The 16,569-nt window shown below is 43.9% G+C and overlaps 1 protein-coding gene across 2 annotated transcripts in view; it reads right to left on the bottom strand.

Moving 5' to 3' along the window:
• Positions 1 to 16,569, bottom strand: part of Mrps27 (mitochondrial ribosomal protein S27) — a 69,634-nt gene that overhangs the window by 13,007 nt on the left and 40,058 nt on the right. For both annotated transcript variants that reach the window (XM_076927271.1, XM_076927272.1), the window contains 3 exons: positions 4,432 to 4,546; positions 1,393 to 1,471; positions 139 to 254 (listed from right to left, as the gene is read on the bottom strand). In XM_076927271.1, coding sequence (XP_076783386.1) covers positions 139 to 254; positions 1,393 to 1,471; positions 4,432 to 4,546 — 310 coding nt within the window. The remainder of the gene's footprint in view (positions 1 to 138; positions 255 to 1,392; positions 1,472 to 4,431; positions 4,547 to 16,569) is intronic.

Genomic DNA, 16,569 nt, shown 5'->3' with positions numbered 1-16,569 from the left:
GCGCACAGCCAGAGCCACACATGGATTGTCCCCAGGTTCAGAGAGCAAGGTTCCCCGCCAGGCCCTCATCTACTTTACTGGGCAGTCACTGCTTGCTTTCCTCAAGCTCTCAGGCCTGTGTTAGGGCAGATCACTTACTGTGAAGTCTGTCTTCTCTGCTAGGCAACGGTATAAAACATAGAGGGAGAGAAACTGGGTGGACGGCACTTCAAAGGCTTCTTGCATCATGATCTCAAAAACCACAGATAAAGCATCTGGCAAGGAGACGAAGGTGAGAACAAGGGGAAATTAGCTGTAGGGAGCATCACCAAGTCTCCAAATGTAAACACTTGTTTAGAGTGTGGCGCAGTGGAAACCAAGCAGAACCAAGAAGTAGGAAACATGGGCTCTAGTCCTGGTTTTTCTATGAAGCAGGTCCTTGTTGAGAGACCTTCTGCACACACTGTGTGCACGCTGAATCAGGGGCTTTTGCATCAGGGACTTCAAACATGGACCAAAGCCCTACATGTCTTTTGGCTCACAGTAAGTAGCATCTTCATAATGATCAAACACTATTTCCGCCTATGAAAATGCCTCACTCAATGTCCATCAGCTAGAAGAGCTAAGCAGTGGGAGAAGAGGGACACCACTGTCATGGATGCGTCCTCACTGTTGAAGAAAGTAAGACAAGGCTAGAGGAACTCCCAAACCCTGGGTATTAATTCAAAGATTGATTCGGGAATAATAAAGAACAGTTTAAAAGAACTGAGAAAAGGCAAAGGCAAAGGCCCTTCATAAGTTATAAACCACTGAGTACGGCATACGGCACACGTACTCATTTCTACACGAGCTGGTTACAGAAAACCAGGCCCCAATGTCTCTTACTTTCCCTTGATATTCTACAACACAGACAAAAGTCGAGAAAATCAAGTTAAACAACTTCTTTCCCTCCGTAATCTGTGGTCAAGGTAGAGAATGCTAATGCCAGCACTGAAACGCCATGCTTGCTCATGCCACAGCACAGCAAAGGGTTTCAACTGACGCATGTGCTGCCAAGCTCACCGCAGACGCTCAGTTACAGAAGTGTTACACGTGAAAACTAAGGCAATTTTTACTTTATTCTTTATATTCTGCATTTCAATCAGCCTGAGAAGTGTTATCAGATTGGCCCTTAATTAACTTTCCCCCATAGTTACTTATGTATGCTGACATTTTCCGTCCCCACAATAGCAAGGGTAATATTTAAAATTTTTGGCATAAGTGATAATAATCTTCATGTAAACTTTTCTGACTAAAAGAGTAACCTAAAGAGATGTAGTTAAGCAACAAAGAAGGAGGAAGCCATCTGCATTTATACACATCATTTGGGAGCCGAAAGCCTTGTATTAACTGAATCATGATCTGGTTTCTTACCTTTATAATTTTCTTTTTTTATGAAATAATCCATCAGTAAGTTGAATGTAAAATTATCTGGAAAAATTCCATACTGAACCTGTAATAAAAGTGAAAACAGAAAGAAATCTTCTTTAATTCCATCTGTAATACAACCTTATGCATCACTCAGGATGATGCTTGGCCCCACTGAGTTAAACTATGTAACTCTCAGTGAGACTGAAGCCGTGACTCACAAGAGTGAAAACTATAATAGCCCATCATCATCATCATAGCTAAAACAACAACAGAAAGAAAAGACCCAATCCCCCTCCTCCACAAAGAGCTGGTCCAATGACTCTTCACAAGGTCTAAATGAAAATTCAAAACAGACCCTAAGGAAAAAGCATGAATTATACAGCATATGGTCTGACTTCTAAATGCCCAAGAAATGTGCCAACACTTTACTGTAAACCAAGTGCCTAGGATTCTGTTTGCCTTCATAGTTAAGGTGTCAGAATCTAAGAATATTTTAGGAATAAACAAGGATGCTTCAATGTCTGCTTCAGGGCTTGGTAGGAATTTTCCTGACTAGGATCTCAGAGTCTCAGGCCCCAGCATTGGACCTGAGATGGAGTCTTGAAGCTTTAGTGGGCTTCTGTGATTTTCATATGCACTTGAGCCTGACTCTTTACTGCCTAGATCATGGTTACAGTTCTACCAGAAATTCTTACTTCAGTAGGGATTAACCTCTCGGTCCATAGTGTCACCAACTACCAGAAACAACTGGGTTGTTTTGCCACACCCACTCCCTTGGGAGGTTCCTAAGCCTCCGCAGTGAATCCCAGAACTAAGGGAGCACGGGCTCATGGGTGGGGCCTCTGATTCTCAGAGAACTCACCCCCATCACCTTGAATCCAAGGCAGGCTAAAGCCAAAACATTTTAGGACAGTAATTCATTAGAGCTAGAAAGGAACTTTGAAAGTAACCTGTCCAAGGCAAGTGTGGTCCCACCAGGCCTATAATCCCTCAGAAGGCTGAGGCAGGATTGAGGTGGGTTCTAGAGTAATTTGGGCTACATAGGAAGATCCAACCCAGGGTACACGGTAAAATTGGCAAAACAAAGAAAAAGAAATGAGCCAGTCTACAATTTCCAACTTGGATCATGGGTCAAGTGAGGTCTCTAGGAAGGATGAAAAGGCACAGTGACGGTTTGTATTAGGCCACATGTCATTTAGGATTGCATCCATACTCACAGGCTGTACAACATCAAGAATGGACCCTGACAGAAACTGTAGGTTCTGGGTGCTAATGCTGTGTCTACCACAGATGTCCATCCCAGGAGCAGGGTGTGTCAGGCAAGGCAGTTAGTGCTGGGACAGGAGTGTGTGAGAGTCTCTGCACTTTCTACTCAGTGATACTCTGAACCCCACATACCTAGGCCCAGAAAAGACATACTGAATCAGAACAGTAGGGGTTAAGACAAGCATTGTGCGTTCGTGAGTGTGTGTGTGTGTGTACACACATACAAGGATGGGTTGTCTTGCTCAAGTTTTTACATGGGTGCTGGGGATCTAGATTCAAAATATGGGGTAAGCATACCAACTCAGCTATCTCTCTAATCCCAAGCATCTGTAAATTTAAAAAATCCCAGGTAACTCTAAGAAGGCAGCTCAGGTTGTAAATCACTTACACTCACTCAAGTTGAATTGAGAAAACCAGACAAAGTCAGAGAAAAGTATTTGCCGGACATTCCGGGCAAAACCTAAAGGGTTAAAAGCTATATATATATATATTTTTTTTTTTTTTTTTTTCTGGCCCCTCATCTGGTAACATCTGTTTTTAAAGGCCTGGAAGCAACAGAAAAGAGAGCCTTTGCTCTGCTTTTCTAGACCCTTCTGAATCTGTGTCCACCAGCATCTTCATCTCTGCATGTCATTTCTGGAATGAAGAGAACAAGAGTTCATCTCTGTCTTCCTTTCTTTCTTGAGACTGCAGCCCTGAACCTGGACCATCCTTCCCTGACTCCGTCTCCTTGAAATACAGCATCACTGCGGACAGAGGTACCACATTCTGCTCCGTGTACATCTTTTGTAGCTAGCTTAAATGGCACTCATATCCTCTACTTCTTTCCTTCCAGCTGGATTCCATCACTTTAGTTCCTCGTGTGTAGTGCTTGGAACCTCTAATGTGAGGTTTACCAGAAAGAAGAGATAGCGCCTTTATTTCTGCAAGGTAAGGATGAGATACTGTTCATTTCTGTTTTCACTTGCATAATCAATCTGCCATCTCGCACCAATGTGTACAACATATGCTGATTTGATGTGAGACGAAGTTACAGATGAAAATAATTCTTCATAGAGAAGAATCAAAGATAAATCAGTATACTGTCTGAACTCTAATTTTCAAGGTCTGGTAACACTATGAACATAATATATTTTCATAAAAATATTGTTAAAGTTCTTTAATGGCTCATATCAGTGTTTGAGTTGACTCTGGCAGTAGTAACACTCTATACCTTGTGTGCTTAGTCTGAATATACTTTCATGTCATAAAGTCAATGGAGACTGAAGTGCTGGGTGGAGTGTAACATCAGAAGGAACATAATCCGAGGAGCTCTGGGGCTTGCAGAGAAAGAGCTATAGAGCTTAGGAGAAAGGACGAATTATTATCCAGAAATAACATCTTCTAAAAAAAAGTGTAAGATGGTAAAATGGCCACTACTCACCCAAATTTTCTGAGAGGGAAACAGACAAGCAAGGCGGGGCTTAAGGATAAAGACGAAGTGACCGCCAGTGCAGCATCCCACCATGCTCCACGGTCACATGTCCTCTCTTGAGCTCTATGTTTGAAAAGAGGCAACTATGGAAGGTTTTAGTGTTTTATTTGTTGGTTAGTTTATAACCAGCTCCAGTGTACAAACAGCACTGGAAGGAATCTGAGGGGACACCTAAATAGGAAAGTGGCTTCTGGTGGTGCTGTCACAGGTACAGATAGCGGATCATACTCACTCAGGAAGCACGCGGGGAAACACTCCCCTTAGGAACAAAGGTATACAAGGGATGGCCAGGAAAGCCTCACCTTGTTAACAAGTGTATACAAGGCTTTGTCTTGTGCTCCATATTTCAGACACTGTCTAATCCAGGTGTGGATGGTCCAGTCTCTCAGGTACCAGCAGTTGGGACTGTGTCGAAATCTAAATAAAACACAAGAAGAGATAATACTTAGTCTCTTCCATCAGCAGGCCCTTCTCTTGCAGTACATACTGAGCATAGTCAATGTGACCAAAAGTCACGAGAGCCGACAATTAATAGAAACTCGAAGTTGAAACGCTTAACTGTAAGTCTGAAATGGAAAGAGAGAAGGCAAAATAATAAAAAAGAAAAATATAAATCTACTTATTTATTTGTTTCAACATAGGGCCTCTCTATGTAGTCCTGGCTGGCCTAGAACTCACAGATCTGTCTGCTTCTACCTTCTACTGTGACTACAGGTGTATGTCTCCAGCTTCCGCTTTATTGTTTATTTAATCCCCTTGCCTCAACACCTTGCTTTAATAAGAGATCTATATGGAAATGATTTGGGGAACTATTATTCATGACACTATGTAAATACATATCTTATCAGAAGAGATATGTGAAGCTGAAGTTGATACTTTGGAAATGAAGCAAAACAGACGAGGAAAAGAAAAGCAGACCAGCACAGACCTCTGAGAAAATCAGCTTTAAGTCAGACCAGTATTTCTGGTATATTCAGGAGCCCCTGGGAGAGTACTGATCAAGAAAACAAACAGAGGCTCCACAGGATCCCCTGCAGCCCCTCAGTCCATTCCCTCTTGTTCCCATAGCAACCCTCATGATCTGTGACCCGGGCAGTCATCTGGAGGAAGGCTCCTGGGACGCTACTCTGGCCCGAGTGCTCACACAGAGCCAGTGCCTGGGCGGGAAGGCTCTTCTCTCTCTTCGCCAGCATGCAGAAGATCGGACATCAGGGGCGTGTCTCAACAGTTATCTGTTCTCCTTAGGGCGGAGCTTCGTAATCCTACTCAGAAACGGGGACCTACTTAGTCCACATGATTCCCCAGGTCGCGACACTTTGTGGCCCGTGGAGGTTTACAGCGCATAAAAGCAGAGCTTCCATCAGGACATTTACTAACTGCTACATACTTCTGTGCATGACTGTACAGTTAACACGTATGTATATATGAAGAAAGGAGCCACTTTGCCTGGGTCATTCACAGCCCTCTCACACACATCTTGTCTAACAATGTAAGGAGGGCATGGCCCATGAGAATTACTAGATGCAGGGTTTGTGGCTTTGGTGGTTTAGTCTAGTTCTCATTTAAAACAGATTAGAAATGTCAACCACCTCTTTCACCTAAGAGCAACCTGGTCTCCACCTTAATCTCCTGCCTTGAACACCTTAGATGGCAGCTTCCTGGCTGTTGCTGACAGACTTTGATGTACTCTGTGGCTACACTCATGGCCACAGCCAAGCAAGTACCTTTTCTCTTATGATCAGCAAGCAACTGTGAGACTCTGAAGACCGACAGTGGGACCCACACTACAGACCCTCAGAGCTTAAATTAAAATTTCATTTCAAGCACTTTGATAATATTCCAAGGCTGGAAGAAGAAGAAAATCTTTTCTCAAAGTCTTTCTTTTTCACTCTGCTTTTAGAAACCTAAGAGACTCATTGATCATGACTGCCTCTCAAAGCTCATTTAACTGCAGCTACCCAGCTCTTAGGAGGTCAGTGACCTCTGGTCTGTAAGACCTCACAATCCGTATGTATCGCAAATGCCTAGGACCCTTTAACTAACAGCCACCATCACACCACTTCAGGAATAGTAGTAATCTATCTATCTATCTATCTATCTATCTATCTATCTATCTATCTATCGAGAGAGTTTAATATATGCTGCTCAAAGTGGAATTCCAGTCTTTCCCATATAGGCAGTAAGTGAACCCCTTTCTAGAGCCTATCAGTGTTAAAACTAAAGAGAAAGAAAGAAAAGAGAATTAGTGCACAACTTCTAGAACATAAAGGCATCAACACAATACACCAAAAAAGGAGCCAAGATTGAATGGTATGAGAATAATTCCTCAGCCAATTTTACAAGCAGTTTTGTGTGGATCTTTTTTAGAACTCCAGTAAGGGGCAGGTTAGCTTCTGAGTGGGCACCACCTAGATGATTCTGTGGACTGCTGGCCAGTACGGCAGTCAGGGAAGGCAAAGCGAGAACACACTGACTTTTGTTCTCTGCTCCACCCAGCAGGCTGGCAGGTTACAGCCAGCTACTACAGGATGCCCCTCTGTACCTGATGCCATCAGCTGAGGCCACATCTCAACAGATGTCACTGCTACTGAAGCAGCAGGCTACCAGGACCAGCCAACTGTGTGAGTATAGGAAAGATGAACAACACAGCTCCAATAACCTGGGCACTGCTGTGCTCGGGGAGGCGGGAGGCGGCTCAGCTCTATGGCTGTGCGCTTGTTGGAGGAAGGAGGCAGTCAAGCTTTCACTCTGATTCTACGGTTAGCATCCATGGCCACAGAGACCTCTGTCCCCAGTGCTAACTGGGGCTGCCAGAGCTTTTTAGAAGCTCAAACCGTGGGTAAGCCAACAGCAGGAGCTGAGACGGGTCCTCTCTCCCTTAGCCAGGTTGAGGATGGAACTGCTCAGACATTCACCTGTTTTACTGCTCACCCAAGGCTGCAGCACCAGGAGGCCAGAGAACGGAGTCATGGTTTGTCAGACAGACAGGGATCCGAAAGCCTAGGTCACCTTTGATTTCTTAGAAGGGAAGGGAAGTCACGTAAAAGAGGTCGAAAGGAAAAGGACAAAGACCAGAGAGTGACTTTATAGTTATTTGTCCCCAATTGAATCATTTAATCAAAAACAACAAAACAGTGGGCTCTGGCTGCCCTTCCATAGGCGTCGAATGCCTCATTATCTTAGAACGACAAGTGGCCACATTCCCCAGTCTTTAGGATCACAACGACACATGCTGCAGGCCTAAAGCCTGGTGCTGGGCCCACAGCCCTGCAGCAGCTATCACTTAGCTACGACACAGGCTCTTGCACACGGATGAGCAAGCTTTCCACATGGTTTCCCTGAGTATATGAGCCACCAGCCAAGCCTAGGCATACACAGCCTCTCCCTTTCCCAGTGGGTTCTGTATCCTGTGGCAACAGGCTTTCCGGATGGCCACTAAGTGAGGCAGACATGGAGGAGGGGCAGTAGAAAAGGCTGCCAAAGAGAAGATTCAGTCAGTTCCATGGGCTGAGGTGTGGAGCGTGAATCAGTTCATGAAGCCAAGTTTGTAATTATTGAAGGGTCAAATGCTTCCTCCCACTAAAAGCTAGAGCGTTGTGTGACTGACCCTCTGTGATTCAGTGTCGCTGCCTACTTTCTCATCCTAAAAAGGTAATTAGAAAGGTAATTACTTGCTTTTCCATCCTGCAAGAAATTCTGCTTTCAGAATTGTTAATTTCAGAATTTACAATTCTGAAATTCTTCGATTCTTTCAATGATCACAAATACAAAATGGAAATATCACTATTACAGATTAAAATTCCTTTGTTGCTCCCCAAATTTTATGCTTAAGGAAGTTTCAGTTAATTTTAACTTTCAATAAACATATGTTGAGCCTCTATTAAACAAATGTACCGTGTTTTAAAAGATGTCTCCCTATTCCATTACCAAAGGCTAATACAAAGCCTGCATTTGAACACCTACAATTTACTAGCTACCCTGGTGTAGATGAAACGCCTCTGATTAGATATCTAGATAGGTTTCTGAGTTGGGTTTACAGAGCTGAGATGCTCAAGCCTGAAGTCCCAGTCTGTCATTGCCACTGCACTCGAGACAGATGACAGCTGGACAGACAACCACCACAATGAAGATATAAGCAAATCCCATTGTTCCAGAAGTTTCCTTTGCAGTAAATCTCGCAGGACTTTCTGGTCATCCTATAACTTTTATATAGGTCATGTCCTTAGGTCTTCTAGAACCAGAGTTATTTATAAAACCTGCAACAGCTGGCATGGTGGCAAATACTTTTAATCCCAGCACTGCAGAGGCAGAGGCAGGAGGCCAACCTGGTCTACATAGAGAGTTCCAGGACAGCCAGAGCTACATGGAAAGACCATGCCACAAAAAAACAAGAGCCACAGTTTGTATCTGCCGGCTGGCTATCATTTTTATTCTGCCAATTTCCAAAAAGAACTTTAAAAAATGACAGCGCAGTCTGCAGGCGGCCTTCTGTGTGCTCTGTGATCATTAGCCCGCCTGGTTCTCTGCTGGCCGGCCTGAAAGGAGGCCAAGCAAGGTTACAGAATTTTAAAATACATAGTGTCAAGTTCAGGCACACAACAAAGGGACTTCTTAGCCATCAAATCTATTAGAATCTATTACACCCACAGCTTAAAGCCTGGCATTTCTCGGGGAAACACACTGATGTAAGACATACGAGAAACCACTGCACGAGAAAGGCTCCGATGGCACGTGGGACCTGGGTCACTATATCTTATATTGCTTTGTTTCCCTTTTGTTAGAGCTGGCTGCTGAGTTATCAGATCTAGATTTCTAAATCCAGGAGACAGATAACACACCCATGAAATAACTGTCCATCAATACTGGCCCTGTGTGAGGTACAATGACCCAAATTCCACCCCTGCTGGTCTAATGACCCCTCTAACTCTAGTCTGGACATGAACTCCCACCCCCACCCCTAATACAGAAAAATGTTAACTGTAGACAGACTATGTGCTACTTTGGCTCATTCTTTCATGGGACCTAAGAGAGCTAATCAGAACAAACTCTGTTGTTCTTTGATACTGAGTTTATCTGCTTCCAAAGGGCAGGCAGTATGTACGGCCAGACCAGGGTATTACGGGAAGAGAAAAAGATATTTATACGGTGATCACTTATGCTCCTGGTGGTAGTCCCCAAAGAAGAAACACTTCTTTCTCTTTGGCTACCAATTGGAACTGCACCAGGTGCCACTATGAAGACTGTTCAGTCTCTGGCACATTGCTGTTATACAGGCTCACAGGTTAGTTTTACCCTGGAAGCCTGAGGGGGTACTAAAAGGAGAGGGTTTCTGGCTAAGTGAAGCAGGAAGCCAAGGAAAACTGGATCCTGGAACTAATCTTTATAAAAACATACAACTTGTGGGAACTGGCTTGGTTTGGGCAAAGTTAAGAGAACGTTCTTCAGTTTTGAGTATGAAACCTACAGTCGAGAAGCAAGTGGGTTTAAATACATATAAACATTTCCCGATGTCTTATAAAGCAGAGGGCTCCAGACAACACTACAAAGTCATGAAAGATATAACTAAGGCAGGAAACCCATACACTGATTAGTCATGGCTACACTGGAATAACTCTGAGGAAGGGGAAGGAAGACAGAAGGGAAGGTCAGTAGGACAGTGTTTCCAGATACTCTCGGTTTACCCAAGCAGACAGGGTCTGTCTGCCACATGGAGAAGGAGATGAAGCACACAGTTGCAATGGCACAGAAGCCCACACCAGCAGACCTGACGTGGCCGCGGCGGGATTACAGATGTCTTTGGCCATTTCTGAGGGGAGAGAAGCTCAGTACTAATCTAAATTTCTTAAGAATCACATTTTTTTTTTCTCTCAGATAAAAAAGAAAAGCATCTCTCAGAGTTCTCAGCATACTGACTCTCCCAGGATGAAACAGAGTCAAATCCCTGAGGATTTTCATTTATCGTGAAAGGAAGACTGAGCTCATTTTTAGCCTCACAATCCAGAGTCAGACTATTTCTGTAACGACCAACCTCCCCTATCCCCCTACTAAACTCTTAACCCCCCCACTAACCTCTTAGCCCTCCCCATTAACCTCTTCCCCCCCACATACAATAAGCTCTTAGCCCCACCCCAAAGCTCTTAGGCTCGCTCTCTCTCTCTCTCTCTCTCTCTCTCACACACACACACACACACACACACACACACACACACACACACACACACACAGTTCTCAGGCTCTTTCCCCCATAGTCCCCTCACTAAGCTCTCAGGCTCTCACAGGCAGGAGACATGTCATCTATCTTACTGCAAACTCTTAGGTACTTGAGGATAGTGAAGTAGCTAGGTCCACTAGGGTTCACCAATGCAAATCTCTATGCTGACATTTGTGAACACTGTGTATATGGAAACAGCCATCTGCTGCCAGTTTTGAGGATCATCCTGCCTATCAACAGCTGAAGCCCGGAGGAAGCACTGCCTTTTTCCTACAAAGCAGGAGTTTCAGCTCCTGGCAGAGGAAGCACACTAACAGGAAAACACCCTTACTTATTTCCTCCCTTACTGTTTCCTTTGCACAGGCCACAGAAGGAAAGGTGACAGGTTTCTGCCTTAGGGAACAGAGGTGCTGACAGGGCTGAACCAAATGGAATGCTGGCAGAAGACAGGGTTCAAGGGGTCAAAGAACCCTCTTAAACTTTTAATCAAAACCACTCAGACTCTGACACTGAACAATGCTTTAAAAGGGAAAGCTCTGGAACAAAAAGAAGAAATCACACCCAAAAGAAGTAGATGGAGAGAAATAATCAAACTCAGGGCTGAAATCAACAAAGCAGAAACAAGCAAAACAAACATACAAAGAATCAATGAAATAAAGAGTTGGGTTTTTTTTTTTTTTTTTTTGAGAAAAAAAAACAACAAGATTGACAACTCTTATTTAAATTAACTAAGAAGAAGGGAGAGACTATCCAAATTCAAAAAAAATAAATAAATAAAAGAAAGAAAGAAAGAGAAAAAAGAAAGAAAGAAATGAAAAGGGGACATAACAACACACACTAAAGAAATCCAGAGAATCATAAGGGCGTACACTAAAAACCTATACTCTACCAAATTGGTAAATATAACAGAAATAGATTATTTTCTCAATATATACCATCTACCAAAATTAAATCAAGATTATATAAGCAATTTAAATGGACCTACAACCCCTAGTGAAATCAAAGCAGTAAGTAAGAAGGTTTAGTGCAGAATTCTACCAGACTTTCAAAGAAGAATTAATGCCAATACTCTTCCAATTATTTCACAAAACAGAAACCAAAGAAACATTACCCAATTCATTCTATGAGGCTACAGTTACCCTGATATTCAAACCACCAAAGACCAAAAATTTTCCTTATAAACATAGAAGCAAAAATTCTCAATAAGTTCCTGCAAATTTAAACTAGGAACACATCACAAAAATCATTTATCATGATCAAATAGGCTTCATCCCAGAGACTCAGGGATGGTTCGACATATGTAAACTGATAAATGTAATCCATCATATAAACAAACTGAAAGACAAAAACCACAGGATCGTCTCATTAGATACAGAAATGCCTTTGACAAAATCCAACACTCCTTCATAATAAAATTCCTGGAGAAACTAGAGACACAGGGACATACCTCAACATAAAAGGAGATTTACATTAATCCATCGCCAACATCAACTTACCTAGAGACAAACTCAAAGCAATTGCACTAAAATCGGGAACAAGACAAAGTTGTTGGCGCTGGAGAGCTTGTGTTGTGCTAGGCAGATGCTTGCCCCCCGCCCCCCATACCCTTAGCCCACTGTCATAGATGATGGGGATATCAGAGCCTGCAAGCTGGCATCTAAAACTTTAAAATGAAATGATACAGTCAGGAAAGTTAACCCCAAATTCCTCTAAGTACATTTTAATTAAAGTTCAAGTTTTGTAGAGAATAAAATGTTTCAACAATTAACTATTCTGTTAACAAATCTCATTCTTTTCCAATTTCCTAACTGCATACTGTGTGTTTCGGCAGCTCTTCCTGTCCTCTCCCATGTCTCTCCTGCCCACACCAGCTCCTCCATAGCTCTACACACTTCTTCCCCCACTTGTTAGTCCACGTCTCAGAGTTTAATGAGGACTCTCCGTTTGATCCTCAGTTTGGAACTATCAGAATTTGTTGGGCTCCACAGTGGGTATGCTTCCTCCTCCTATGTTTCCTGCTCTCAAAATCCGCTGACTGCCAACAGCAGTATGTGGTATGGCCCCGGGGCCCTTCGCCTTCTAGGACTGACTGTCAGGATCCCCTGACTACTGTGGGCGCACTTCCAGTGTGCACAGTGCTGAGTCTGTCCATGGCTCCCGTACCCATGTCCTGATTACGAAATGGAATTTCACAACCCCGCTCCCCAGCTGGAGGCTCTTACTTTCTCTGTACCCTCTTCTGCAATGTTCGCTAAGCCATGAATGGGTCATAGAAATGTCCTGTCTAAGTCTAGCCTTCAATTGTCCTTTACTTTTAGCATCTTGTGCAGCCATGGACTTTTGCCTTTATCTCCATCCACTGCAAGGAGACTGAGAATAGCCTTTTCTGGTCCGAGTCAGGGCTTGAATCCGTTCCTGTTTTCACTCTGTAAGTAGACTGCTGACAAGCAGTCATAATCGTCACCTTCACTCACCTTAGTATGAAATTCCTGTTATCTGGCAATTCCTACAGCATAAATACTTTCTAGAAATGGTCTCAAGGTGGTGAGGATGGGCATAAAGACACTAAGAACTTACTTGAGAGCTAGCTTCTGGAACCACAAAAAGGGTGCAACCACTGTCTTTGGTTTGAAAATGAAGAGAGTTTGCATACTGAGATTTGCATGTCAGTTCAATTAGTCTTCAAAAAGTTTTAATTTGCCACTTAAAAAAAGATTCCTTAGTTGTTTATATATAAAAGCAGGAAAAAATCGACTGTTACAGCATTTATTTATAGTTTTTATATTTTTATTTTGATGTGTCTGTGTAAGTATATACTACATGTGTATGTACAGGTGATCACAAAGGCCCCCAAAGGGTGTCCAATTTCCCAGAGCTGGAATTGCAGGCCACTGTGAACTGTCTGCCATGTATGCTAGGAATCAAACTCAGGTCCCCCAGAAAAGCACCAAATGTTCTTAACCACTGAGCCATCTCTCCAACCCCACTGCCCATCTGTTGGAGGTACTTCTGGGAGGGGGGAAACGAGCTTTAAGGAATGGTGCCACTGAAGGGGGATGTGAGATCCTGCCCAGCTCCTTGCTTTTTTTTCAGATCCCAGGCATGGGATGAGTGGCCTCGCTCTGCTACAATATTGATATTGTCACCAGCAACCCTGCCAGAGGCTTAAAGGCAAAGGGTCCACCCAGGCACCAAAGACTAGAACTCTAAAACTGTAAACCAGAGAAGCCTCTCTCTTTGGGAGTTTACCCCTTATGATGGTGGAAAGCTCATTAACCTGTTTCCTACACTGCCAAACGGTCAGGATCTAGATGAGGCCATTTTATAGGCAAGTCTTCTGTTTAGCTCTAGCCAGATCCATATCAAAATCAAACATTTAAAACACTAAATATCTAAAAAATATAAACAAACATAAAATGCTAAGAACAGTTTTAATGATGAATATAAATGGGCTGGAGAGATGGCTCAATGGTTAAGAGCACTGACTGCTCTTCCAAGGTCCTGAGTTCAATTCCCAGCAACCACATGGTGGCTCACAACCATCTGTAATAGGATCTGATGCCCACTTCTGGCTTGTCTGAAGACAGCTATAGTGGACTTATATACAAACAATAAATACATCTTAAAGAATGAATGAATGCAAACTTTACCTCATGGGAGGATAAAGGGCACATACAACTCTTTCTGGCACTATGACAACCACCAGAAAGACTGACTACAAATTCTGAACACAGACGAGTGGTTTCTTTAGTGATAAACCAAATACAAAAGCCTGAGTTCACTGTTGGCTAATCTTCCATAAAAACACCATGCTTCAGCAAAATAAAAGCTTTTAGCTGGCCCAGAAAGAGGCAATGAACAATCTGAAAAACATCTTTTACTGCTTGGGAAAATTAAAACAGTGCCTGAAAGTGCCAGGAGAGCCGCTTCCCTGTGACTGCAGGCGGCCTTCCAAGGCCTGTGCTGTTCGGGGATGAGTCATCGGGGATGAAGGAGAACAGTTTGGCAAAAATCTAATCTTTCCTCTAGTCTCTGCCCTCCCCCTCTTTTATTGTACAGTTTAAGGCTTTGATGGGTAATAGATAAATAGATTCCAGAAATGTTTAAACAGAGCAGTAAGAAAAACTTGGGGACAAAATACCATCACAGGAGGGTGTGTTGTTTGGCACCGTGAGCTGCAGACACTAAAGATGCAGAGACTACTTACTGATCATGGCCACACTTTGTGGGTGAGGGCTGATAGGATTATGCAAACACCTTTGTTTCCCCGAGGTCCCTAGTATAGACTAGACAAGTCACTGGGCAGGAAGGGATGGAGTCTGTCCGCAGGAGTGCGTGAAGGGGCGGCTCAAGCATGACAGTAGGAAAGTTGTCCATGTGTGCGTGTCTGCCACAAGGAATGCACTGCTCTGGGAACTGGTACCAAGTTGGGGGCGGGGGGGTGGGGTGGGGGGGGAGAGCTTTTTTGGTTTCTGGCTGTCCTTTTAAATTTTTTATTTTAATTAAGAAAAACCTGAGTGTAAAAGGCGAGAGAATTCAGTTTCTGGACCTACTTGGAATTACTTGGTGTAGCTTACTGGAGCATTTGGTGAGGGCAAGCCTTCTTTCTTGTGGACTTGATCACTTACCAGCCACAATACTTACACTGGGAACTGCCTGATAAAGTTGAAGAAACATATTCCCTGCCTGAGTCAAGGTTACCCTCTGGATTATCAAAAACAAGTTATATGTATGTGTATTGTAGACATGTACATTAGTGCCCAGAGCCCTGAGAAGGAATAAACCCAACTGTTCTCTCCTTTTCCTGAGAATCTTTTTAATTTTCTAAGGCATTAGAGATGTGAATGAGACAGGGTCCTCCTTCCTCATACAAGTTTCTACTCTTTACAACTCCTGGAATGTGTCCTCTGCAGTTAATCACCTGTTAGAGAAGTAAACCAGACCAGGGCAGGGCAGGAAGAGAACCAATAAAATTGGCTTAGACATATGGAAGGACCAAGCCTCTTTCACGGGGAAAAGCAAATGGCATAGCCACCAGGAACTTGTTGACAAGATGCTACTCTGTGTTTGATGAAAATAGGCCCTCAGGCCCTCAATAAATAAATCTTTTAAAAAGGGGGGGGGGGGGAGAGCTTGAGAGATGGCTCAGTGGTTAAGAGTACTGACTGCTCTACCAGAGGGTTCAATTCCCAGCAACCACATGGTGACTCACAACCATTGTAATGGGATCTGATGCCCTCTTCTGGTGTGTCTGAAGACAGCTACAGTGTATTCATACATAAAATAAATAAATCTTTGTTGTTGTTGTTGTTGTTGTTTTTCGAGACAGGGTTTCTCTGTGTAGCCCTGGCTGTCCTGGAACTCACTCTGTAGATCAGGCTGGCCTCGAACTCAGAAATCCGCCTGCCTCTGCCTCCCAAGTGCTGGGACTAAAGGTGTGCGTCACCACCGCCCGGCTAAATAAATCTTTAAAAAAAAAAAAAAAGAAAAAAAAAAAAAGAAAATAGGACCTGACTCACTAACTGGCTTAAGGCATTTCTCCTAAGAATTAGTCTTGTCGGTTATAAAGCAGAAGTGATAATGTTATAATCATTGGGTTACTATGAAAATCAAGAGACTTAGGCATGTGTCTGACAGCTGGAACCAGTGTACGGAGTATAAACATGTACACATCCAAGCGTAAGTCTACTTGATCAGGTACTTGATGGCATTACGTCTGATACTGCTGATCAAAATCCTTCCTAATGCCAAGTCCACCGGTCAGCTAGCCCCTGTCCCTGCAATGACGCACCTGGTACAGTCAGCTAGCCCCTGTCCCTGCAATGACGCACCTGGCACAGTCAGCTAGCCCCTGTCCCTGCAATGACGCACCTGGCACAGTCAGCTAGCCCCTGTCCCTGCAATGACGCACCTGGCACAGTCAGCTAGCCCCTGTCCCTGCAATGACGCACCTGGCACAGTCAGCTAGCCCCTGTCCCTGCAATGACGCACCTGGCACAGTCAGCTAGCCCCTGTCCCTGCAATGACGCACCTGGCACAGTCAGCTAGCCCCTGTCCCTGCAATGACGCACCTGGCACAGTCAGCTAGCCCCTGTCCCTGCAATGACGCACCTGGCACAGTCAGCTAGCCCCTGTCCCTGCAATGACGCACCTGGCACAGTCAGCTAGCCCCTGTCCCTGCAATGACGCACCTGGCACAGTCAGCTAGCCCCTGTCCCTGCAATGACGC

This window comes from Arvicanthis niloticus, chromosome 29 (genome assembly GCF_011762505.2).
Source record: "Arvicanthis niloticus isolate mArvNil1 chromosome 29, mArvNil1.pat.X, whole genome shotgun sequence".
NCBI lineage: Eukaryota > Metazoa > Chordata > Mammalia > Rodentia > Muridae > Arvicanthis > Arvicanthis niloticus.
This window is presented reverse-complemented; position numbering and strand designations above follow the sequence as displayed.